General features: G+C 41.8%; 1 protein-coding gene across 5 annotated transcripts in view; it reads left to right on the forward strand.

Annotated features, from left to right (window-relative positions):
• The window catches only part of LOC311527068 (uncharacterized protein), a 153296-nt gene that overhangs the window by 108642 nt on the left and 18018 nt on the right, over positions 1-26636 (forward strand). For all 5 annotated transcript variants that reach the window (XM_084640682.1, XM_084640679.1, XM_084640680.1 and 2 more), the window contains 16 exons: positions 5633-5806; positions 6570-6777; positions 9533-9699; positions 11766-11878; positions 13140-13221; positions 14544-14681; positions 15439-15601; positions 16334-16455; positions 18442-18582; positions 19817-19930; positions 20467-20595; positions 21229-21390; positions 22731-22895; positions 24085-24250; positions 25117-25301; positions 26026-26118. In XM_084640682.1, coding sequence (XP_084496808.1) covers positions 5633-5806; positions 6570-6777; positions 9533-9699; positions 11766-11878; positions 13140-13221; positions 14544-14681; positions 15439-15601; positions 16334-16455; positions 18442-18582; positions 19817-19930; positions 20467-20595; positions 21229-21390; positions 22731-22895; positions 24085-24250; positions 25117-25301; positions 26026-26118 — 2322 coding nt within the window. The remainder of the gene's footprint in view (positions 1-5632; positions 5807-6569; positions 6778-9532; positions 9700-11765; positions 11879-13139; positions 13222-14543; positions 14682-15438; positions 15602-16333; positions 16456-18441; positions 18583-19816; positions 19931-20466; positions 20596-21228; positions 21391-22730; positions 22896-24084; positions 24251-25116; positions 25302-26025; positions 26119-26636) is intronic.

The following is a 26636-nucleotide window of genomic DNA, read 5'->3' on the forward strand; positions in this document are numbered from 1 at the left end:
CAGGGATCTAGGGCTACAGATAAATGAATGAAAAACTACTCTAATCCCTGTTCAGCAACTGGACTTCATCTGGGCACATCTCAATGCCATCAAGGCCAAGGCATCCCTACCTCTGAACAGATTCATAACTCTGACAAACCTCATCTTGGAAGTCAGAGTAAGCCCCCAAATTCCAGCTGATACTGTCCGACAACTGTTAGGACACATGGCAGTCACAATGTTTGTGGTACGACACGCAGGACTATCCTATGCGTGGCCTACTGCACTGTTTGAGCTTGGTATACATACCCAACAAGTCCAGCCTATACAAACAACTTACAGTACTACCCTGTGTCTTGGACTCTCTACAGTGGTGGACAAGACCAGAAAATATATGCCTGGGCATCTCATTCCAACAGGAACCCCCATCAGTAGTAATCATAACGGACGCCTCGCTGATAAGCTAGGGAGCCCACATGCATCAACACATGGCTTAAGGCAAATGGTCTCCTGTGGAGACTCATTTGCACATCAATTTACTAGAGTTATGTGTGGTTTGCAATGCCTGCAGACATTTTCTACCACACGTAAGGAACGAAACAATCTGCATAATAACCAACAACACTGCCTGTATGTTTTGCATCAGTCGTCAAGGCGGTGCTCAATCACACTCACTAGGCATCGAAGCCATGAAACTGTGGACCTGGTGCATACACCATAACATAAACATTTCGGCCTCCTACCTTCCCAGCTGTCAGAATTTGATGGCGGGCATACTGAGCAGGTACTTCTCTCTGGACTACGAATGGGAAATGAACAGGGGAGTCCTGTAATCCATATTTCACCGGTGGGGCACTCCCCTTATTAACTTGTTCACATCCCCAACAAACCACAAATGTGCAATGTTCTGCTCGATAGCAGGAATGAGACCATGATCACTGGAGGACACCTTCCTCATCACATGGGATGCACAACTCATGTATGCATTCCCCCCGATTCCCTAATTTCATGTGTGATACATGAGATATGTATAGACAAGGTCATCCTGATAGTCCCGACGTGACCCAAACAAGCATGGTACCCTTACCTGCTGTGCATGGCGATATGCGCCCCTCGAGCTTTCCCTTACCACTTGGACCTGCTGTCCCTGGACAACGGTCACACTCTTCACCCAAATCCAGAGAAACTTCATTTACAAGCATGACTCCTGCATGGTTCCATCATGGCGAATTAGCCTGCTCGGAACAAGTCAAACACATATTACTAAACAGGAAAGTGAACACGCATAATACTTACTTTCAAAAATGGAAGAGATTCCCTTCCTGGTGTCAAGAAAAACACTTGGCGGTCTCCACTACACCATTACCTACTGGAACAGAAATGCTCAGGTTTAGCAATGATCTCGATCAAAGTCCATCTTGAGGCCATTACAGCATTCCATCATGAGAATGACAGGACCTCGATCTTCGCACACCCCATTACTAAACACATCCTTGCAGGGCTCCAGAACATTTACCCAGAGGTTCGCCAACCTACTCCAGCCTGGGACCTCAGTCTGATATTGAAATGCCTTACCAGGCCACCATTTGAACCACTAGCCACCTGTTCCCTCCTCATTTATCCATGAAAGTGGCCTTGTTGGTCGCTATTACTTCTGCCAGATGTATAAGTGAGATAGGGGCTCTCATCACCGAGCCTCCCTATACATTATTCTTCAAAGACAAGGTCATGCTATGACCACACCCAAAACTTCTACCAAAGGTCACATCATCCTTTCATATGAATCAACCAATCCACCTTCCCACATTCTATCCTAAGCCTCATGGGACTCCCAACAGTGACCACTTTGCATACATTGGACATTAGGTGTGCATTAGCTTTTTACTTGGAAAAAAACAAACCTTTCCAAAAATCTCCCAGATTTTTTGTTTCTACTACCAAGCATTCCGTTTTAAAACATGCCCAGCATTCCACTCAGAGACTGTCAAAATGGATCTCCACATGCATTCAACGATACTATCGTATTCGAAACACCGACCAGCCTGCACACATCTGAGCTCATTCTACATGCTCAGTTTCAACCTTGTTAGTGTTCCTAGACAATGTTCCAATATTAGAGATTTGCAGGGTGGCCTCTGTCCACACATTCACTGAGCACTATGCAATTACTGAAGACTCCTGGGTTAACACCATAGTTGGCTTAACCATACTTACCTTTAAGACTCAAATGAACCTGAAGTCCCTCCTTGCCTTCTATGGGGCACTGCTCTACAGTCACCTGAAATGGAGCACCCATAAGGACAGCACGCGAAGAAGAGAAGGTTCCTCACCTTGTGCAGTAACTGAGATTCTTCGAGATGTGTGTCCCTGTGGGTCCTCCACTACCCACCCTCCTCCCCGTTACTTCTGAGTTCTCAGTAAGGACTCTGCGGTAGAGAAGGAACTGAAGGGATTGGGTTGTGTGTGTGCTAGAATGCAGCACCAACGGCACCACGAGACACCTACTGCGCACGTGTGGACACTGCTACTGTAAATCTCTGATAGACGGCGGTGGGATGCACTGACACCTGAAGTGGAGCACCCACAGGGACATGCATCTCGAAGAACCTCAGTTACTGCACAAGGTGAGGAACCTTCTCTTTCTCACCATATGAATTAAATAAACCAGGATTCTTGTGGGATGAGATTTTCCAGAGGGCAGGGATGGTTTCAGGCTGCTTCCAGTTCAGTCAAGTTAGGTTGCCTGACCCCCACCTCTTAACCCAAAAAACAATTAATTTAGGCTGGCCCTACCCTATCTGCAGAGCTCCACTGCTGCTCCAGCAGCTCTGGGCCTCTGCTCTTTGCTTCCAAATCTCAGAAACGAGGAGCCCAGAAGTTGACCTTGCTCCCCAGGAGGGAAAGGGGAAAGTCCCAAGGGAGTAGGCTGGACCAATATACTTTCCACAGGAGGCAAAGGAGGGTTCTAGCTTGTTAAGAGCCCAGCTGCTCAGGGCCTGCTCCACTTTCCTTTCCATAGAATCACAGAAATGTGGAGCTAGAAGGGACCTCGGGAGGTCATGTAGTCCAGCCCCTTGCTCTGAGGCAGGAGCAAGTAAACCTAGGCCATCCGTGACAGGTGTTTGTCCAACCTATTCTTAATCTCCACAACCTCCCTTGGAGGCCTATTCCAGAGCTTAACTACCCTTATAGTTGGAAAGATTTTCCCAATATCTAACCTAAATCTCCCTTGCTGCACATGAAGCCCATTATTTCTTGCCCAGCCTTCAGTGGACATGGAGAACAATTGATCCCAGTCCTCTTTATAACAGCCCTTAAGATATTGGAAGACTGTTATCTGATCTCTCCTCAGTCTTCTTTCTGAAGACTAAACATGCCCAGGTTTTTTAACCTTTTCTCATAGGTCAAGTTTTGTAAAGCTTTTATCATTTTGGTTGCTCTCCTATGGACTCTCCCCAATTTGCCCACATCTTTCCTAAAATATGGTGCCCAGAACTGGATACAGTACTCCAGGTGAGGCCTCACCAGCACTGAGTAGAAGAGGACAATTTCCTCCTGTGTCTTACATACAACACTCCTGTCCATACACCCCAGAATGATGTTTGACTTTTTTGCCACTGCATCACATTGTTGACTCATATTCAATATGTGATCCACTACAACCCACAGATCCCTTTTCAGCAGTACTTCCGCCTACTCAGTTATTCCTCATTTGGCAGTTGTGCATCTGATATTTTCTTCCTCAGTGAAGCACTTTTCACTTGTCGTTATTTTCTCCCTTTCTGTCTTGTGAAAAACTGAAGCAGCCTGCCCGGCTTCCTCTTTTAAAACTGTCAGCATTTAGGTTACCTCCCTCACATGCCCCTCACCTGCTGCTGCTGCTCCTGTGCAAGCCATCTGAGATAATGGTGAAGCTCTGCTCCAAAACATCATGTACCGCCCCTATGCAGCACACTGACGAGGTGTGACCACATGGTCCCCAGGTTCTCAACATGCCGTGAGCCACTTCAGAAATGCAATATATAGAACTGGACCAGGTTTTACTCATATGGTTTTGGGCTCTTAGGTTTCAACAATATGTCGCTGAAATGGCCTAATGAAATTAAACACTTGAGAACCTTTGTGAGATAGAGACCTGTGAGATGGCACCAGCTGCTGATTAACACCATAGCTGTGTGGAAGAGGTTAGGGTAAAAGCTTACAAATATATGCCTGAGTTCAACTGCAGAGATAGAAAAAAATGTGTGGCTTTCCAAATATCTCTAACTACTCTTCTGCAATAAAGCGGACCGAGGGGAGGAGGGCGTGCCACATACATACTTGGGAAATGTGGCTTTGAAGCTTGAAATTTATTTGCAGAGCACCAGGTTCCCTCAGGGGGTTTGGAAGTAAACGGCAAGAACCACACGCCCTGTTTCTGGGATAGGAAGCGGAAGCTGAAAACAGTTTAATGCTTCCTCCCAATAGTAGCTCGATCATCGCAGACACCCAATAAAAATTTGTCTGGTACTACTGGCTTTTTAACCCAGACAGACAAATGAAAGGTATGCTGTTCATTTATAGTACGCTACACCTCTGGAAAATAGAATTCAATGTTTTGTTTGTAAACATCACACCTTATGCTTTTTAAAAATTCATAATGTACTAATTAATAAGCAATAATTGCAATTAGCTGTCCTGGCCTCACTATGGTAATACGCTTCTATTTAATAATATGACACGTACATAATGCCTTTCCCCTCAAAGCCCATCACCCATTATACACAAGGATCCATCTCCAAATTAAGGCCACCTCTGGGTTGAAACACAACAACTTGTTTAACAGCATGTAGCAATGCGGCATTTTAGGATGGGAAGGAGAACAGCTGATGGAATTGAAAATGCAGGAGAAATTTATTTCCTTATTTATTTTTTAAAATTTCTTTCACACTGTAGGTCTCTGGGCACATGCACAGACATTTGCAAAACAATACAGAAATGTGTGGATAAACGTCAATGCACGGTTTCAATGCTGATTCTATTAATTAAGCTGAAAGGAACAAGGGAAATGAAGGGGCCACCTCAGGCAAGACTGGTTTTGCCTTACACCCTGAGATTTGGGCTCTGTCAGGGAGAAAGTGAATTCCAGAGCCAAGGGCCCTCCACTATGCCAGCACCCGGGCAATCAGTGACTAAGAATAAGGATGTGTGAGCTGAATTCCCCTGTTGTGCTGATGCACAAGGAGAGGGGCAAACGCTCAAGTAGCAGGGCCCCAAACCTGCAAGGGCTTTATAAATCAATGTCAACACTACCTTGAATTGCACCTGAGAGCAACAGAGAGCTAGTGCAGAGTAACAGGGCACCATGTGTTTAACAACACTGAACAGAAAAACAAGGGGAGACGAAACAAACCGTCTGGAGATGATGGAGGCTGGGAACACTGAGGTAACCAGAATGTAATTACCCAGATTGGAATTTCATGCTAAACACCAAAGTTAACTTTCCCTTTCTAAAAGTGTCATGTGATCCTTAATGACCCACAAGCTCCTGGGACTTCTCTTTTACGCCTCGTCTCAAAGATGCATCCTGAACTGAAAAGGGAATCCTGACTAATTGTAGCTCTAACTTTTGTAAACTCACCCTTTTTCATATCATTGATATTATCATGCACAGGCTACCATTGACCTGAAAGATATCAAGAGTTTCAGTATCCAAACACTCTATGGTTCTTGCCTGATGGTTCTGGAAGGACAAATCCAAAAGACTGAGGCAAGAACTGACCTGTCTGGGAATTTCCAGCACAATTGGCCATGGCTGATACAACTTGGAGTCTCAGCATCGATCCAGGTATTTTTCATTTTAAAATAGTTTGATGAATTATTATTTATTATTTGTAATCCAGTAGTACCAAGAATCTCCAGTCATGGACCAGAACCTTGCTGTGCTAGGCACTGTGCACCCACAGAATGTAAAGATGGGATCTGCCCCCAAAAGTTTACAATCTAAGTAAGGCCAAAATATAAGCCTTAAGGATGAATTTGCTGGTTTGTGAACCAGTCTATTCCATTTTGATCTTTGATAGTATAGAGCATGTGATGATCAGGCATTTAAAATGCAATGCAAGTCCTGAAGAGAGAGATTTTCAGAGCATTGCATTGCTCAGTGAGACACAGTTCCCATGATTTTAATGGGAATGTGTACTTTACTGGGAAATATTTCCTTAAATGTCCCCTCATGGAATTAACAGAAAAATCCTCCTGCCTTCTAAACTGTGTGTGTGCACACATCAATGGTTTATTGTATAATCTTAGATATATTTTCATCTTTTTATGGGATAAGGTGTAACTTAAGCAATATGTGACATAAAATTGATTCCTACAATTGATTAAACTCAAGTTAAATTGCAGTTCATTCCAATGGATCTATTTGATACTAGAAATGTTAATAGATAACGAATGAATGGGTTAAAGCTCTGCTATTTATGGGTCGATTTTAGTAACAATTGTAGATAAAAGTAACTTTTCCTTCTGCTGTCCTTCTCTGAAAAGGAACAGGCCAGGATATTGTTTTTGAATGTCTGTTTTCAGTACATATACATATCTTTTATCAGATGGTTGTGTCCCTTCAAATATTAAATTCCACTCAAGAGAGACGTGTGCAAATTATGACTGGACGAACATCAGTCACATACACAGTTAACTCTCGTTACATTGGCCAGCAAATGGAAATTTTCTGTCAAAGTGTACATAACAGTGAGGCACTACTGACATTTGGCTACCCTAAGGCGACCAATCTGACTCTTGTGTTACAGAAACTAGGTAGGATGCTGGTTTTTTTGTAGTCTTTTTATGCAACAGGACTTTGTGTTCATTACTACTTTTTGTGTAATTCTTTGCAAGTTGATTCGCTGTGTGCCACCGATACTGTCTAAAAAGTCACAGTATTTCCTTTCTCCAATAAAAATGGTAGCACTTAAAAATGTGTATGGCATGAGATGAGTTAGATCTATTATTTTTTGTATTCCAGTTGAGGTCAGGGCACCATTGTGCTAGATGCTGTACAAATACAGTGCAAAACACCAGTCTCTACCCCAAGAGCTCACAATTGAATTAGACAAGATTGATAAAGTGTGGGAGAAAGGTTAGCATTATTGCCATGTTATAGATGGGGAAATGAGGGGCACCAAGGGAAAATAACTTGCTAAGGTCACACCGAGAATCTGTGGCAGCACTGGGCATTGAACCCACATCTCCTGAGTCCCAGGTCAGAGCCCTAACCCCAAGAAGGCACTCACTCTACCACAAATTGCTTCAGGTATAATTTTGTCTTTAGCTTCCAACCAGCTTTTACAGGCTATTTTAGCTACCTATGCTGAAACAATTCAGCAGTTCTGGAATCATTAATACTGTGAAAGATGAGTCTTTAGGGTTTTTTTTTAAGCAGTCAAACTATTGCACATATGTCTCCATCACATACATTCTTTCCCTTTATGTAACAATGAGAAGAACTGAAATACAAGGCAAACATTGATCAATTAATGATCAAACTGGTTAATAGCCTGCCCATCATCATCTGTTGCATACCAAAAAAAGCAACCAAAAAAGCCCCCAGATCCACCAAACATCACTTGCAGCATGAAATTCTCCCTACTCCCCCAAAACAGAAGTGCATCCAATAGTGATGAGATTTCCATTTGGGGTTTTGTAGGAGGGCCCTAACCATAGGGAACCAATGCAGTTCTGCTGTTTGCAGTGGGAGAGGGTAGGATTGGGAGCCCCCACACAGGGTGCAGAAACCAACCACTGTGTGCAGCAGCAGAGCACAGGTCCAAAGGGATTTACAGTGCAGGGTTTATTTGTCAATAGGGATAACAGGGACTCCATTGGAGCACACATTGCTGCAGTCCTGGCAACAGAGCGTAGGTGGAGGGAAAGGTTTCTTCCCTCAAGCCCATATGGAACTCCTGAGCACACAACCCAGTTATTCAGGCCACGCACCATCACTAACATTTGCCTCATAATGCTTAGATAAAATGAAAGGGCCGTTGACACTAATACCATGTGCTGGTTCCTGCTCATCTCCCCCCTCCCTTCTTTCCACAGGGATCCCGGGTCTCCCTCGGTCAAGGAGTCTCCCCCTCTCTTACTCACACAGGGCATGAGCTGGTGCTGCTAGGAGTCGAATTCTTGGCAGACTCCCCTGTGCTCTGCTGTACAGGAAAAGATTTCCTTTGTGCCACGTTGCCAACACCATTTGGCCCAGCAGCTCCACATCTGGATGAAGGAGTGGCCAGGTCAAATTTGAGTGGCGTTGCAACCTTGTGTGCCAGGTACCACTGCATTGGAGTGGTCAGGCCCTGGCCTCTGGCTCTGTGGCCTACGGAACTTTGAGCAAGGCAAAAGCCTAGGGGCAGAGGTGGCACAATCCCCCTCTCCTCCCCCCACACACACACACGAGCCACCTCAGTTGGCACCGCTGGTCTAAACCTGGTCCCTGCACCAAGAGAAGGCTTGACCTAGGTGATTTGGCTAGCAGTTGTGTATGAAGGGCTATAGTAGTCTCCATGGCAACCATAAACCTCACCACCACCACATGGCTTGAGCTGTGGATCTGTTTAGGTGCAGGCAGAGCCACTTGTCACATGCCAGCCTACCCTCCAAACATCAACACTGAAGGAGCCACCACAGCTGCATGGCACTAGAGGTTGTAGACCTTATCTCCATCTTTACTTCCTATCTCCCACTGCAATAAGTGTCTTCTGTGCCCAAATGGAAGAATGGTCACATTTAGGTAAACTCTGTAATGTAAGGAACCCACAGTCATGTAAGCACAGGTGTCATGGAGGTCAACAGGGACCAAACCAGTACTTTCAGTACCAATAGCTAAAGCCCTACTACTTAAATCAAAAGGTGTGTTTCCATTAGCTGTTAATAGGTGCTCACTCTCATTGAGCCAGCCACTAACTGGATCACAAGCTAGCATACTGCATGCCTCTCCACATTTTTGCCTGCTTCTCTAAAACGTTTCTGGGTTTCAGGTTCCCCCCTTTTTCCCCTCCTGTTTTCCCTCCTCCTTTTATGTCCTTTTCCCATTTTGCTAGTGAAAAAGTGGGAGTGGAAGGGGGAAAAAGAACAAAAAATTTCATTTGAAATATTATGATAATCTCTATTTGTAATAGAGGGGAACATTTGACCTCAAAATAGGTCTTATTTGCTAAAGGAAACTATGCCAGTATGCTGGGTGCTATAAAAACCATGTGTATTGACAGACAATAAAGCCCTGATCTTGCAAAGCACATTGACTCCTATGAGACCACTCACATACTTAAGATTGTGTATAACTTTTAAGTGCTTTGCTAGATCCTGGCTTAATATATACAAATGCAATTAAAGAACCCAGTTTTTGGGCTCAGCAAACCCAAGACCACAGCCCATGCCATTCTAGAGTGTCTGATGTTTTATGGCTTTACTTGAAAGGTGTATTCACTGGCACTTTCGGTTTTGTATAAGCCTGCACTGAATGGGATGGAGCCCGTTAAAATGGCATGATTAATGTTATGTTCCTTGCTTTTAGCAAACAAAGCCAAGACGACCTTTGAAATTCAATATGATGACAAATATATAACTCTGAATATGGATGTTGTTACTGACTTTGAATTGTATGATACATTTGAACTGATGGCAGAGGTAAAACATTCAATAACTGTTCTCAAGCATCTGGGACTTCCCTTCATGAGTAAGGTAATAAAACATAGATAGATAGCTTTGTGTGCTTTGTTTAGAGGAATGTATTGAGTTACCATGGATAATAATTTTAATTTTAGTTACACTGGCACGAATCCATTGTAACATCAGTCGCAGTACTCCAGATTTAGAATGATGTAGGTGAGAGCAGGTCTTGGCTCAGCATATCCAAATATTTAATTAATATAAATAAATATCATGCAGAGCTAACAGTCCACTTCCAATACATAAATCCAGTAGCTAGTAGAAATTTCTGTTCTTACGTGATTAAACATGCACTTCAGAAAGGAGCAGATTTACAATAAGCCATGGTGATCACATTTTCTAATGTGAACAGATTCTTAGCAAACCAGAAAGACTTTACTGAAAACAGTTTTTTCACACAACCCTGATATAGAATCACTGTGTTTTGGTTTAAGTCATTTGTAGCTCTTTAGCAGGGACGTTTGACCGGATGCAATGACTGCCGCACGTTTCACTGCCTCTCACCATACTCAAGCAATTTACTATTCCAGTAATATTTTCAAGCTTCCAAGCCACCCACTGGGGTCAGCAAAAAACTGCACACATTCATCTCTTGGGAAGGCTCCTCACCTTCTGTTGGGTAACGCGTAGAAGTAGTACTAGTAAGCTCCTGATGTAGCCTCCTACCTGAGATGAGAGAATGTGTAGCTAGGAGACAGAATGTAGATTAAGGTACATTCTTCTTAAAATAAATATTAGATCCATATTAGAGCCTCATATTTTCAATGTTGAAATTAGTATTAAGTATTTAATGCCAACATCTTACTAAAGAGGACAGGAACTACACTCTTGCTTTTCCCACCTTGAGATCTTTTATTGTAACGTCTTATCCTCTAAAAGTCTCCATGAGAAAAGGAAGAGTGCTGAGACGCTGACTCCTTCAGTGCTTTATGCATGTAGGAAGCATGGGTTAACTCTGAATTACTGAGCACTCCAGTGACGAGCTAAGTGCCCTCAGCTCCTGCTGACTCAGCATACATCACACATGCTGACTTGAGGGTACTCAGTACCATGAGGGACTATTCAGCATCTTGTAGGATCAAGCTCTAAATGTGGTATCTCCCAATAAGTCTATAAGCATTTAAGTCCTATGGATACATTTATGTTAACCGGTGTCCATGGACACAGTATTAACGCAGTACAGCTCTGGAGTGCATTGGAGTTTGGTACAAATGAGGTTAAGGGAGTTAAGCCTGCATTGTCTGTTTTAGTATGATTAACTATGATAATTAAGAGTTCCAGGTGGAAAATGGCGGGGGGGGTCTACTTCTAAACCAACCCATTCAGAAATATGTAAGTCAGCATTATAACTGCTAAGGCAGGAAATACCATTTAATATTATTTAAGTCTCCCGATGCTCCTCTATAGCTCAGTTTTAAAGTCACCAGCTATTAAATCATCAAATGTGAGCAGCAGAGCTGATTCAGCAAATACGCTGCTTTGCTAAAGCAGAGACACTTTGTAGAGCTGTCAGTTTCCATAAACTTTTTGTGGAAAACGCAGGTTCCAGTCTCTGCTCTGTCTGATTTGGCATGCAAACATTTGCGCTGAATCAGACAGCAGCAATTTGAACATGGGCTTCCCACCTCCCAAGGCCAGTGCTCTGATCACCCGGCTACATTGAGTGAGACTGACTGACACACACACGCTCCCACTTCCATTAAATCATTCAGAAGGTTTGTTCATGGAATGAAAACAAATGTTGAAACCTTGAAAGCTGCCACAAAGCAGAATTGTCATCCACTGGTCAGTGCTTTGCCCAGCACTTTAAGATACATTAAAGCAACCTCATGACTTGGGCAACTCTGAGGAACATTGCAAGGGGCACACAACCCATATAACTTATTGTGAAGAGCTAAAAGACCCTGCATGTTTTACTGTGTGTTGTATAATGGGACACTTTGCATTGGGCTTTGCTTGAGTTAGCAGCTCCAACGCTAGCTTTGTAGAGACTAGAAACTAGCTTTTTACCAGAGAGCCTTATAGTGAGAGACTGCCCTTTACACATTCTGTTTGCTGTCTTTCTGCTTACTCCCCAGATAGCATTCCTCGAAGTCCTAACTGCAAGTGAAATTGAAGGCTCTATGAAGTTGACCTGTGAACCAAATACAAACCTCTCAGTCACCATCAATGTGAAAAATGAACAGCAAAGGTGAGAGGGTGATTTTGGTAATTGTAAAGTTTGAATTCGGCTGGTGAGATCACAGAAATACAGTTAAGGCCTTATTAAATGGCCCAAATACTAATGAAGTGGATAATAAATCCTTAAATAAAATACACAGCCCTGATAAACAGGATGTTAGCTCAGGGAAATGTATGCGGGGCTGAAGAATGGTATCAGTCCCTAACTGCTGGTGATAGGGAAAATTTAGCAGGCATGGTCTGCTGTTCCCCTAGCCTGCTCCAAACACAGGGGCTTGGGAAAGTAGATGCATGTTTTGTGCTGGCCTCTTGACCGTCCGCCTCCTCCTCCCACATTTCTATGAAGAAACTGTAGAATCCTCTGCAAGAAATCTCCACTTCCTTACTTCCCCAGGCAGGAGACAGGCAGCATTTCTATGGAGTTTTGCCACTGTATTCCTTTGGCGGGGACCAGATGACTGAGGCTCTGACCCAGCAAAGTTCTTAAGCCCGTGCCTTAACTCTAAGCATGTGTTTTAACTCCCATTAAAGTCACTTCAGCACAGTTAAACCTCAGTAAAAATTGTGAAAACTTCCTGATTCTTCTAATTTGGGGGCATTCTGATGCATAGCGCTTGTGGTATTTACAGTGTTTATTTCCAGAATTCTTCTAAAACTTTTCAAGGATGTTCTATGAAAGATTAATAGAAAAGGGATTCACTTCAGAAGGACTAGATAGAAAATATCGTAATAGAAAGGACTTGGAAAGACTAATGCACAAACTTCTGAGCTTTTTAAGGGGTCTAAGAGATGTATTATTTTGGCTTTTGAAATTCTGGAATATTACACATGTATTTCAGTATATTCCAGCCAGGAGTACTTCTTTGCACTAAGAACTCGTTCACATTTAGCTAGAATTTTGACCATAGCAAATTTTCATCAGGAAACTATGACTGACTGCATTAATAGCCCCATATTCCTAGTACAAGTCCCATGTTTAAATCAGTGATGCACATGTGATACATTCCAAAAAAATCATATTCCTATATATTGGACTTCCTTGGAATGCACATCTTCCATTGAGGTCAGAATTTGTCATTTCATTTCTTTTGCCTTGAACAAGTCTATTAAGTGCAATTCATAATTCACGAGACTCTGGTAGATTCAGAGGCCTATGCGGTTGCACCCATGTATTCCAGCAGTGGTTTGGACCCTTTTGAGTGTTCTGTTCCAGTGACTCATGAGTAGTTTTAGTAATATTTTTGTCCAAACAATGTATTTCTTTCCTCTAGTGAAGAACTGAATATAAAAGCCCTACAGAATGTCCCCTTCCTTCTTCAATACTTCCCCAGCACAGCTGAACTTTCTTCAAAGGTAACTATCTACAGGTTATCCACCCTCCATGTCTTTTGCTACACCCATCTAATTTTTCAAGATTCTAACAGCAGGATTTCTAGCACTAACAACTATTAATTTTTTATTATTGGTGGGGTTTTTTGGCACAGCGCATTTCCAAGATGCTGGATATGTTCCAAAGCAATAATTGTCAGCATTCCTAGCACAATAGGGGGGATTCATTTATATCAGTAGATTCCACTTCCTAAACACTGGATAAAGCAATGCCAGAATTTTGTATCCATAAAGAATTTCTTTTGCTGTCCCAAAGCTGTATTTATAATTACGTTGGTTATTTAAAAAAACAATGGTCAGTGAGGAAATTATTCTGGAAACTGGCTACTAACAGTGGGTGTGGAATACAAAAGCAAAGTAGGGAAGGGAAAGAATAACATTGTCTACAGGAGACAGTAGACTATTTGTGTGTGAGCAGTTATTGCCAGAGTAACAAAGCCTAATTCCTTATGAGGAAGGCTACGTTTTAGTCACAGGCACTTTTATTAAAAGTCACGGACAGGTCATAGGCAATAAACAAAAATTTACAGCCTGTGACCTGTCCATGACTTGAACTGGGGGTGCTCTGGTGGGGCGGTCCAGGGGCGCTGCAGGTGCTGGGGGGTGGCCCGGGAACCCGCTGTTGCTGGGGAAGGGGGGCTAGATGGCAGCGCACGGCCTGGGACCCTCGCTGGTGCTGGGGTGGGGGAGGGTTGGCGGGGCTGGCAGCCTCCCTACCCGGCTCCGCATGTCCCTGCAGCTCCTAGGGGGAGGGGCAGCCAAGGTGATGCTGCACACTGCTCCCACCACAAGCGCTGGCTCTGCAGCTCCCATTGGCCAGGAACTGAAGCCAATGGGAGCTGCGGGGGTGGCGCCTAAAGCCATGGGCAGTGCGTGGAGCCCTCTGGCCACTCCTCCTAGGAGCTGCAGGGACGTGCTGGTGGGAGCTGGGGAGACCCTCTACGCCGAGGTAAGCACTTCTTCCCATAGCCCTGAGCCCCCTCCTACACACCCAAACTGCTGCTGCTGGTGGCTCAGGGGCTTCCCGGCTCAGGCAGCCCCTGAGCCAGCACTACCCACTGCAGAAGTCATGGAGGTCATGGAAAGTCACAGAATCCGTGACTTCCGTGACAGACACACACATTGAGAACAGTCTGTTTTTGTAACCTTTCATGCTACAATATGAATGTAAGAAAGAAAATGACAAATCACATCCACCTTTCCGTGTAATATACTCTGCCACAGAAACAAGAGTCTGAGTCTAATTAAGTCAGTTTTCTCTTTCACTTTAACTGGAATTCCCATAGGTAAATTACTCCATGAGGGAAGCAGAAGGCAGGCTGTCTATCAGGATGGGAAAAAAGGATTTCCATCTTACAACTAAGTTAACTTTCACTGAGACCAGCTACAGAAAAGTCATTGAAATGATGCACACAATGCCCCAGGTTGGTACCATCGGCTAAATAGCCACTGCCATTTTGTGTCCATGCTTAGGACTAATCCTGCCCCTGTTGGAGCCATTAGGAGTTTTGCTATCGACTGCATTAGCAGCAGGAGTAGGCCTGTAGTATTCTACGGATCATGGTTAGTTTAGTTTAGTATCCAACAATGTAACCACTGTTTGGTTTGGGGTTTGTCTGCGCATACACATAGACAGTGCACAGTATATACAAATACATGCTGTAGAGAAAATGTTGTAATATATTTAAAACTGAATATTGGCCAACTCTTGCTACTCAGTTACCACACATACTTCCTAGTCTAAGTAGAGAAGAAAACTGTAAAAACGTCTTCTACCACTGTTTGTAGTAACTGCTTGTGCAAACACTGGATTTTTTTTTAAATGGTGACACTGTGGTGCAATAGAGAGAATACTGTAATAGGTGTGGTCAGATAGAGATGGCAGAGTAAGCAATAAGTGTACAAAAACAGATATTGTAAAGAGGTTACAGTACTGTGTATGTTTGGTTACAGTAGACAGAGTAGGGTATTTGACAGCAGACATGCACTGTCATTTATATAATGGTAGTAACTAAAAGCCTCAGTGAAGGATCAGGGTTCCTTTGAATTGACACCATACAAACATTTATTTAATAGATAATCACTGGCCGCAGTGAATTCAATCCCAAATTACACGTTTTAGATTTTTCTGTCTCCAAAGTCTTGGTTTTTAATGGATTCCTCCCCCGATTCTGTTTTCAGTTAAAATTTCTTCCAAGGCAGCTTGTGTTCATGATGGTTTACCAGAAAAGTAACAGAACTCATTTGTTGAGACACATTGTGCTGTGGGACGGCAAGGAGGTAAAAGTAACAGGCGCTTACACTGGACTCTTCCCAAAGTTATCTGGAGGTCATGACATTAAGGGTAGGTTTCTCAACTTTCTAGGAAGCCTTGATAGCAGAAAATAAGGGAAACTTAAAAGTGAAGGACACAAAATCTGGTTATCTAAATATTTTAATGCCAGATAAGTTCAAACATTTTGGGACCAATCCTATAGATCTTGCTCAGGCAAAGTTGCCAATGAATTCAAGGAGTAAGGACTTCAATATTGCGCCCTTTGTTTCTATCCTTTGGGATGAGACTGTAAAGCAAGCTAGGTTATTTCATATGGCCTTCTTCAGAAACTGCTTGTAGTAAATTACATTCCACCAAGGCAGCCCAGGAACCCCGGGGGCATTGTGCACATTGCCTTGTGTTCTCCCTAGAGCAGTGGCCCTTTACCACTCCCACCTTTCTAAGGCATCTGTCTAGAAAGATCATCTAGCCCCCGATGCTGAGATATCTTCATCTGAAAATAACAACTTTCCTGGTGTTCCCTACAGGAATTTCTTTTGAGCAGATGTCTCCATTTTAATTACTGCATGGTTGATTTATTAGTAAATAGAGAATTTTCCCCCCTTCTGTGGTTCTTTTTAGTCAGTAGAAATCAACATGTGGCACAAAAAATGATTTTATGAGAAAAAGATATTCTTGCTAAGTGCCAAATGTTGTCCTTGTCTTCTTGAGGTGCTATGTCATGTGCACTGTCACTAATTAAAAGTAACAGAAAACCAGCATGGTAATCTGAAGTTAATCTGTTTGAACTCTTTCTTTTAGTGGAGTTTTTCCATCCTCTCTCCATTCCTTTCCCCTGGCATTCGAAGGTCAACATGTATGTGGAGCATTCAACACACAATCATCAGGATGATGTCACCATTGGTTGGAACAACAAAGACCAGGTAAAACAGCACACAGCACAGAAGAAATTTGTGGAATATCAAGTGTGTTTGAAAAGACTAAATGAGACAGAAAGATAGTCAAGGAATTTGAGCAGGAGAAAAACTGTAGACTTAAGATAACTTTGTAAAACTATGAATGTGGAGCAGTCCTTATTCTTAGTGGAACTACTTAAATGCAATGCCTTTTATTGTATGCAACATCCTTCATACAGCAACCCTACAAACTGCTTTACAAAGAGAGGCAACCAAAGGCTAAATGGAAATGGTCCAGAGTGGAAGACTGAAGGAATTTCAACCCAAATGAAAGGGCAAAAAACAGCTATTCAGAATAACATGCAGGCCAAGATTGAAGGTGCAAATGACCAGGATGGGGCAGAGGATGGATATAGGGTCAAAGAGGTAGAATGGAGCAAGTCTTTGGGGAATTTCAAAGCCAAAAAAAGAATTTTGAATTAGGTGAGAAGCCACTGAAGGTGGGGAGGTGGTTGTAAGGGATTAAGAGATTGTTTCTTTCAATGAAGTGGGTCAGATTCATACTAACAGGAGTTAGACAATAAATACCCCAAGTGGCAGGCATTTTTAACATCAGTGATTTAATCACAGCCTTTTCTTTGATTTCTCCTAATTAGCAATAAGAATGATACATTTGGCATAAAATGTCTAATACATTTTATCAGAGGGGTAGCTGTTTTAGTCTGTATCCCAAAAAAAAAACAAAAAACCAAGGAGTCTGGTGGCACCTTAAAGACTAACAGATTTATTTGGGCATAAGCTTTTGTGGGTTAAAAACCACTTATTCTGAAGACTGAAGGAGATGAAGACTGAAGAAGTCATTTTTTAAGCCCGGAAGCTTATGTCCAAATAAATCTGTTAGTCTTTAAGGCACCACTGGACTCCTCATTGTTTTAATACATTTTACACTGTAACAGATAAACCAGTTTCAGTTTTTAAAATAAAGGAGCAAATCTGCCTTTAAAAATAATTGGTAAAGGACCATAATTTAATAATCTCAGTTATAACATAGAAACATGGCTGAATAGTAGAGTTCATCTCAAGCTCTGACTTAAAGCAAATTATGTGTACTCTGAATTTGTATCTAAGGTATAATTACCAACATACTGAGGCAATAAACAGGTTGTTACACTGGCATAATGTTACTCAAGACAGGTATATTTCAAAGAGTATTATTTTCTTAATGATGGGAAGGGGAAAAGAAAAGTATAAAACTCATTACCATAGCAGAAAATGAGTTTGCCTCCATAAAGGATCAAGCTTCCCTTAGAGTAATAATGTACAAGCATCAATATCCCAAATGAAATTTAGAAGAGGATATACAGGGAACAGTTGAACCACTGCTGAAATGTATGCTGCCATTTCCATGTGTGGTGTATGATGTTAAACAGTTCTTGCATAACACTACACAAGTTAGACCCCAGTTCTGGAAAACTTATGCATATACTTAAACTTCACATGCCATGAGAAGTCTTCTTGAAGCCAATGGAACTGCTTGCAGTGCTTAAAGTTAAGTGCATGTGTAACCCACACACCACCTGTGTGTGGCGTTCTATCCCATCTAGTGGCACCAAGACCACTTAGAGAGAGAGATTTAATGAGTCTGCTTTAGAGTCTTAGCTAAGAGGCACATGGCTTTTAGCTCATGCAGTAGAGGCTCATGTATTTAGCTCCAGAGGTTCCAGGTTCCATCCTGCCCACCGACGACTGGGCTCTGGTGGTGTTACACGTACGTAAGTCTTTGCAGGATGATGGCCTTAGTGCACTGGTAAAGAGAAATGCTGCATCCTCCTGAAACCACAGAGGAGATTTAGATAGTAAGAATGCCCTAACTCTAAAATTGACTTCTAGTGCTAAGCATGTCATTCATATGAGTAAAAACTACAAAAACAGCTTTGTGCTGGATTTCCCAGCTCAGTTAGTGTAAGGAGTTTTGTTACTCAAGACATTTCTATGTCTGTTGATGTTTCCCAGGTATTTGTTTCATCTTCTCTGAAATTTGGAAAAGAGCATGTAAAGTACCGAGCCACTGTTGCTCACCCGTTTAATTTCTCCTTGAGGCAACTGGAGGTCAGTTCCCTGTCTGAAAGAAAAGGTGGAAAGTACAACCAGCAGGTACGATAATGAGAGGTGCTGCAAATTAAATAATATCTATAATAATATATTTATACTGTATCCTTCATTTCCAGAGCTGTATACAGTGATCACCATTGGACAGCTGTAACTTACCAAACATTGCTGTGTCCTAGTGTCAATTATTTCCTTTTCTAAGTATAAACACACAACCGTGCTTTATCAGATACTCTTGGGAACTGAAAACATTTTACTGATGTCCAATGTACATGTTGCACTTTGGTGGGCACAGCAGTGGGGGAAAAGGGGTCAAATGAATTTTGACCTAGAATGGTCACATAAATCCCTATTCCTATAAAAACTGCTCTGAGTTCTTTAATGTATATACAGAGCAGACAGAACTTCAGTTTTTAGGCTTCAAATGAAAGTCCCACACAAAAAAGAAGGTAGGGAGCAATGAGGAAATCTGTTGCATGAAAAGAAAAAGGATTTAAAATACATTTTGGCCAGGTTTGTCTGCAAAGTGCTTATGCTAGGAATAGAAAAAATAGTTTGCAAATCATCCCGCAAAATAAGAAAAATGGAAAATATTACATGACCTATCTGCAAGATGTATGCATGACATAGCATTTGCACTGCACTGCACTGCATGACATGGCATTTGCACAGTAAATTATCACCTGAAACAGATAATAATGCCTAATAATAAGCCACATGAATTGTGCAGTGCTCTCTCTGGTGCTTGGGATTTCTTTCCGATCCTTGCACAAATAACAGAGAGCTCTCAACTTGTTTTCATACAAAAGTGATTGTATCTGTAGTGATCAGTATTTGCCTAGGGATAAGTCTTGTTTTTCCAGTTCTTATACAGGCAAAACTCCCACTGGAATTATTAATTTCAAGGGTAGTTTTGCTGAGGAAGGACTGTGGGCCCAATCCAATTCCCAATGAAGTCAACGGAAAGACTTTCATTGACTTCATTCTAAAAGTTCAGTTTATCTATGGATTTGCCAAGAGGAGCAGAAGGTGGTTTTTGAGGCCTGACAGCATTCAATTCAGTAGAACATTCACACTCTCTAGGACATGGAACATGGACAGACTTAGAAATGCCTCAACATTTTGTAAATAGAAAATACTGGCCTTCCATAGTAGTTATTGCAACAAATATGGTTGTTTCCACTGGACATCTTCTTTGGGAGGATTCTATCAGACAGTTCCATTAGTTCTAGTCCTGCAGCCCAGGATCAATGTATAAATCTCTCTCTTCTGGTTTTAGATACAGCTCACTTGGAATGGTGGGCAGCCTGCTGACTTCAAAATTACTTTGGAAGATAAATCTAAGTTCAACATCACCCTCTGGGATGCTTGTGTGGCAGTTTCTTCAGGTCAGGTATGAATCTGGAGTTCAATATGAGTAGGCACATTTTACTTTCTGAGCCTTAACCACTATAAGAATTGAAAGTGCTTCCTTTCTGTTGTCATGAAAACCTGAGTTTTTATTGTATTTGAAGCAGACTTTTTCTTAGCAAACCTTTAGAGAGGGTAGAATAAAACCTCTGGGGAATCTTTATTGTATTCCTTTCCCATCTAAAGTGTTCTCACAATTGCGCAGACAAATTCCATTTCAAGTCTAAAAATAATTTGTGCATTCGGGATGAAATGCACTCTTGTGCTGATGACCATGGCAAGGGCTACACACCACTTAAGTTTCGCAATAGGAACAAAGCAGAACATAAATGCTGCATAGGCTCCACTTGCGATAGCTCTCTGCACCGGGATGGATTCTACTTTGGTGCACGTGCCACGATACCAATTCTCTAAGAGTTTATAAAATGCATTTTGTATAACTGTAAACTAATTTTCCAGAAAGAAAATATAAGACAGGCAAAGGCACTAACATGTATATTCCATTTTGCTCTCTTCCAGCTTCAGAAAGTACTAACTGTAGGAAATCTTCAGGCATGTGGGTCTATAAAACAAGCCACAATCTTATTTACTGAATATCTAGATCTGAACTGGGATGGAAAAAAAATCACACAGAATCTGACATATGAGGTATCAAAAAGCTACTATATCTGTTTACTCATCGTATACTTTGCAGGAGCAATTTCTGAGTCTACAGGGTTTATCCTTAGTGTTTGAATTTCACATGAATCACCTTAGAACTCCATGAAAAATCTAGAATGGATTTTGAAACAGTCTATACGCATTTTCCATTGAGCTGAAGGAGGTTACTTTTCTTATTATTTTGTAAATCTTCACTATTTATGGATTTCCTTTATTTTCATGTGGAAAAAGAAAAATATTTGTAGAATAGCTAAGAATATATCAGATGAAATAAAATACAGGCATCACTTTTGCCTTGAGTGTACAATGATGCTATACATTTGGGCCCAGTAGTTATGCTGGTAAACCAACATGCTTCCTAGTGAAAGAACTGTATTTTTGGATTATGTTGAAGCTTTGGCTCTTTAGGTAACAGGAGTTGGGTGAGACATAGAACTGACACAGGCAGCTAGCTGGCTGTGTATGTGTACTGGACCTTCTTTTGGTTCAGAAACAAACCATGAGCATGGGATGGGGAGTGAAGTTGGCAACCTGATGTGGGGGGGAAAATTGTTATTTTGGTTAACTATAATGTTTCATTCAATTGCTACATTAACAGAGTATTTTCTCGGTTTAATACAGAGAAACAGACCATTGTATCCAGATGAAATTCAGTTAGAAGCCACTTTGGAAAATGTTTTTCTGACCTCGTGCAGCAAGCAACATATGCTGGGTAAAATAGAAACAGACTTCTCAACTTGGCTGGATTATTACATGAGTCTTGCACTGTGTGACCTTCCAAATGTAAGTCGGATATTAGTATATTGCTGCTACTGCAATTCACAAGTATTTGCCAGCAAAATGACTGATTTTCATTGAGTCTCAGCTTTCCACAAAAATTACCACCAGATATTTGTTTCTAGAATTTAGCAAAATATAAATAAAAATTGAATGGCATTTTGGGATGGGGAAAAATAGTTGTTACCACCAAACTCTCATTACTTTTTTATATATGCCTCATTTGGAGAGATTCTCTAGTCCCCCTTAAGAATGCCAGTCACTCCATTCCCATGCCCTTACTCAAAGGCCCTTGCCTTTCCCAGAGCTCATCTATGCAGTTCCAGTTGTTGGTCAGAGAGGTCACCAGAGAGCAATATACCAGGCTCTCCTTCAACCCTAGAAAAAAGAAAAGAAGGACTTGTGGCACCTTAGAGACTAACACATTTTTTTGAGCATAAGCTTTCGTGAGCTACATGCTTATGCTCAAATAAATTGGTTAGTCTCTAAGGTGCCACAAGTCCTCCTTTTCTTTTGCAGATACAGACTAACACGGCTGCTACTCTGAAACCTTCATCCCTAGCTACGCAGTATTGCCTTGAGAGCATTCCCAGCCTGTGCTGGCTCTGGTGCTAGTGGTAGAATTTGGAGGTCAAGCTTTGGTCTCATGTTTGATGTTTGTTTTTAGTTTACACACACAAACGGGTCAAGTTTCTGTGTTCTGTCCTGTTTTCATGCTTAGAATCCAGAGCTTCCTGTAGATAATAAAAGCATCAAAATATTCACCAGCATACTCAAGGTCTGTATTTGTAAAATAAATTTCGTCTCTTCCCAGCTGCTTCCCTTGTTGGTAAGCACAGCAGTTTTGGGCCCAGTTAAAAATAGGGTTTTTATCTTGGTCCCAGTAAAACTTTCTCAAAATTTGGGATTGTTTATTTCTGAAGTTTGGACCTATCTTTAACATGCCACTTTAAAGTCGGATGTATCCTCCTGCTTTAAAAATCTTCTGCTTATATATAAAAAAGTATCTACAAGAATGACAGCTACCATGGTGCAGAACAAGAGCAAAAAGAAATTCATTTGTTTTATTAGAAGTGCAATTTTAGTTCAGCCATTCATCTAGTCTTGTAGACATAAGTGATTGCGGAATGTACAGTAGTTAAATCACAAAGATTTAGAGGCACAATAGAGTAAGAGAGAGCTGTACGTTTCAAGAGGCATTGGTTTCTGAAATGACAAGTGTGGTTCATCAATTTGCTGAGTGACTGAGAGAATGCCAAGATCTGTGGCAACTCTTGCAGATTCTCTTACTCTTCTTAATTTCCATAGTAAAACTAAGCCTAAATATTGACATTTTCCATATTTAGGTAATTGTTCTCTCTGGAAAGCATCAGCTCAACAGAGGAGATATCATCCTGCAGTCAGAAGGCAGATTCCACCATACTGGTGATGTCAGAGAGGATGGGGTGCTCACAATAGCCTTAAAAAATAACAGCACAGCTGAAGTGAAGAAATATTTGATGGAATTTGAAGTGAGTTTAATGCTGGGCATGGACATCTGTGAAGTCTTTTAAAATAAGGGCTTTATAGCACTCCCAGTGTCATTTTTTTCTCTGTTGAAGTCATACTGCCATCTAGCTTCTAATCTGTGTGAGTGCAGTAAATGACTAACAAGACAGTAAAATGGGGAAAATTCAGGCTAAAAATCAAAAAGGAGTTTGCTTCCTGATTTTGGTAGCAAACCCCTTTACCATGTTGGTGTGCACTGCAGATGCAGTGTGACCACAAGAGAAAAGAAAGTACCAAGACCAGTCAACTGCAGACTTTGGTGAGAAATGCACTAAGTATACCTCTACCGGAGTGTGTGTTATGCTTTTTAAATGGTCTCCACAGCCTGCTACTTTATTCAGTATCTGCAGGTTAAGTGACTGGCCTACCTGGTGAAGCATAAAACGGGATCTTCGCAAAAACAAGCATATTTTATTCATGGGGAAACAAAATGTTAGACTCAAACAAAGGGTCCATTGCCAGAAAACAACATTGGTCTCTGCAAGAGAGATGGAGAACTGCCTGATACTATGATCATCAGTCAGGCAAACACCTTCCTTTCTCGCTTTTAACTTGTAGATAGCAAGTAAGATAGAGGAGCTCATGGGGAAGAGAAAAGCATTGAGGTCAACACATGACATTTGCTGAGCATGTTTTGGGAGGAACACTGATAGCTAACCATAATTATTTTATGCAACATTAGCTACCACTTGAAATATTTTAATGATTTGGACATTCTTCTAAAGGAACTATATCAAAAGAAGAGATATTAAAGGTGGGAAACTCAGCTCATGCATATGGGCTTTATACTCCTGCACATACACTGGGAATGAGTGGCACAAGCTGGCAGTATAGCAAGTAACTGATCATCAGTGTTTCTTTCATTGCCACGATTAAAAGATTATCCACATGCCTGGCACAATCTGCAATGCTGTAATTGATTGACTCCACTTTGCTATCAAATTGTTCTGTCTCAAGTCAATTATCCTATTGCTTGAGCTTTTCAGCACAGGATCTCTTGTGCGTAAAGCACAGGCATTGAAAAATATCTCCGTTACCATCTAGTCTTATGTAGAATCCATTTGCATTCCAACATCATCACTGAATGTTGCTTCATTTATTCTTTGCCTTGGCTCTGCATCAATATCTATTTTTTTCTTCTTATGAATGCAGCTAAAAGCATCTGAGGATATTTGGCTAGGTCTGACAGGAACTGCTACTTCCTCAGCTGTTCAAAGCCAAGTCCTGATGGAGGGAAATATTGATCAAAAAGAGAAAGTAAAAGTAACTGCTTCTAAAGGAAAGGAGTGTCATCAATATTATATGGGATATGTAAAGGGTAAGTATATAAGGGCTGCAATTTATAACAATAAGCTGTGATTGACAGCCAGTTGCATTGTGCACACACAGAAGAGGAAAGAGTGCCACCTCAGTTCAGTTTTCATTGCCATTCAATCCGAGGAGTTGAGCCTATCAACAAGGATGCCAATTATGATGATAGTTTTTCACTATATGGACCCTGTATACTGAGCCCAACAACTCATTTAATATAGGCTGGGTGGTAGTGACTTGTGAATAACTCCCAACCAAGTCTGGATTTGAATAGGTGATGATGTAGTTGAAACACTGTCTCGAGTGACTGATCCTCCCCTTGCCTACATGGGGTTTAATGTGCAAATCAAGGGTTGATAGCAATGGCTTGACTCAGAATGCCTGCAAAAGCCATGCAACACCTCAGTCCTCCCTTCTTGGTATGCTCTTGCACGGAAATGGATCAGTGTGTGACACTACTGCATACAGTCATTTTTGGGGGGATGAATGAGTGATTAGACTGCCCAACACATTTTCATTTGTGACCTACGCAGGATTTGAGTGAGTGAAAGACTGCGGAAGTCAAAGGGAGAGCACAAGAGTCATTATGGAGATCTGAGAGGAGAATGTCACCTTATTATGTTAACCCAATGCTTCAAAAAGCCTGCACACTTTTAGTGTAAAGTATATACAAGTTACACAAAAGGAGAAACGCAAATAATTAAGCTGATTTGACGTTTCTCCTCATTAATCCTTGCTTCTCTCTGCAAGTACATAACCTCTATCGCTATTGCATAAATACCACTCTATTCAATTAATTATAAAGCTGGCTTTAAAACACTAATGCCTGTCAATATTGTCTGTGCAAATGAATATCTCCTTTTACTCTCCTAGGGGACTTGGAGGAAGGAGTAGAGCTCACTGCATGTACTGATGGACAAGAGATGGCTACCATTAACACTTATCTCAGCGTTAATGGCATAAGGCAAGAAAGAATGGGACAATTGACGCTAACTGCTGTTAACCAGAGCTTGAGTTTGGTGGCTCATGGTTGTGGAGATCCAGTAGTTAAAGTTGAGGTGAGATGCCTTTAGCAGCAGTTGATAGTAGTGCAGCAGTTTGAGCTACGGAATATTTTCTTAACCTCATCAAATTAGTGGAACATCCTCCAGATGGGTTTCATTAGTGGATTGTATCCAATAATGTAGCACGTTAGAGGTGTTTGGGATTCTTCCCTCATAACCATGTATATTATGTTACCATTTTTTATATCTGGGATGAGTCAACATTTGGGGGGGGGGTTGGGAGTCTTGCCAAAAGTGGAGTTGAAAAGATCAACCCCTTAGAGCTAGACAGTAAGGACGCTGTCCCAGCACAAAAATCCTACTGAGATCAATGGGTCCGCTTTGTTCTAGGTAAAAACATACTAAGAGACAGACCCTGCTCCCAAAGAGCTGATAGTATAAACAGAAGAGACAGACAAAATTTCCCAATTTCATCCAGCAGGAATAGAACCCAGGTTTCCTGAATCCTAGTTCAGTGTCCAAGCCTCTGAACTCCCACCACAGCTCCATAGGAGTGCTGCAAGGAGGAGAGTCTTCAGAGAACTGGGGCGTCAGCAAATTTCTCCTGTTCCCCTTTCTAGCCCAGGCTGCACCCTTTTGGAGCAATGTGCAGCTTGTTTCCCCAGTGGAAGTTCAACCACAAGGGAACTCTGCTGGAGTTTGACTAGACTCTTAATGGTCTTGGCCCAGGACAAGTGGTTCCTAAATCATAAAATCCTGATATTTCATATTTTCACAGTATAAACTTAATGAAATCGGGTCCCACCTTAAAGCCAAACTCCTGGAGAAGATCAAGAAGTTTGATGAATCTGTTTGGAAATTCAGGAGATCAGTAAGTAATGAGCATGACCAATTGGCTTAAAGATTGTAAACATCTTAAAAATGGCCAAATCATCTAATGCAGGATGGTCCCATTCTGTCATGCAGTATACCTGAGAGCACCATGAAATCCTGTGCAAGAAACATCCTTGCTATTCTCTGGGAAGGGGTCATTGTGGGGTGCAACACAGACCAGTGAAGCGTTGTCTCACCACCTGCCCTGTAATCTTGGGTGTCTCACAACACTTTGCTGGTGTAGCTCCCAAGCTGGTCCACTCACCAACAGCCTAACAGCATGCAGGTAATAGCCTAAGGGTCTGTGTATAGCTGCAGTTCTGGATCAACAGTTCTGACCCCAGCAGCCTATCAGCAACACTCCATCACACTCTGGCTTCCACCAGCCTGGGTTACTACTTGCAGGGTGATCCCAACACACTCCCAGTCCCAAATTGTCCTAAAAATGTGTGTTTTTCAGTCCAGTCCTCTCCTGGACAGTTCAGATATTAGATGTCCATTGCCCCTGTAAGCGGA

The sequence above is a fragment of the Lepidochelys olivacea genome (genome assembly GCF_965140295.1).
Source record: "Lepidochelys olivacea isolate rLepOli2 genome assembly, chromosome: 10".
Lineage (NCBI taxonomy): Eukaryota > Metazoa > Chordata > Testudines > Cheloniidae > Lepidochelys > Lepidochelys olivacea.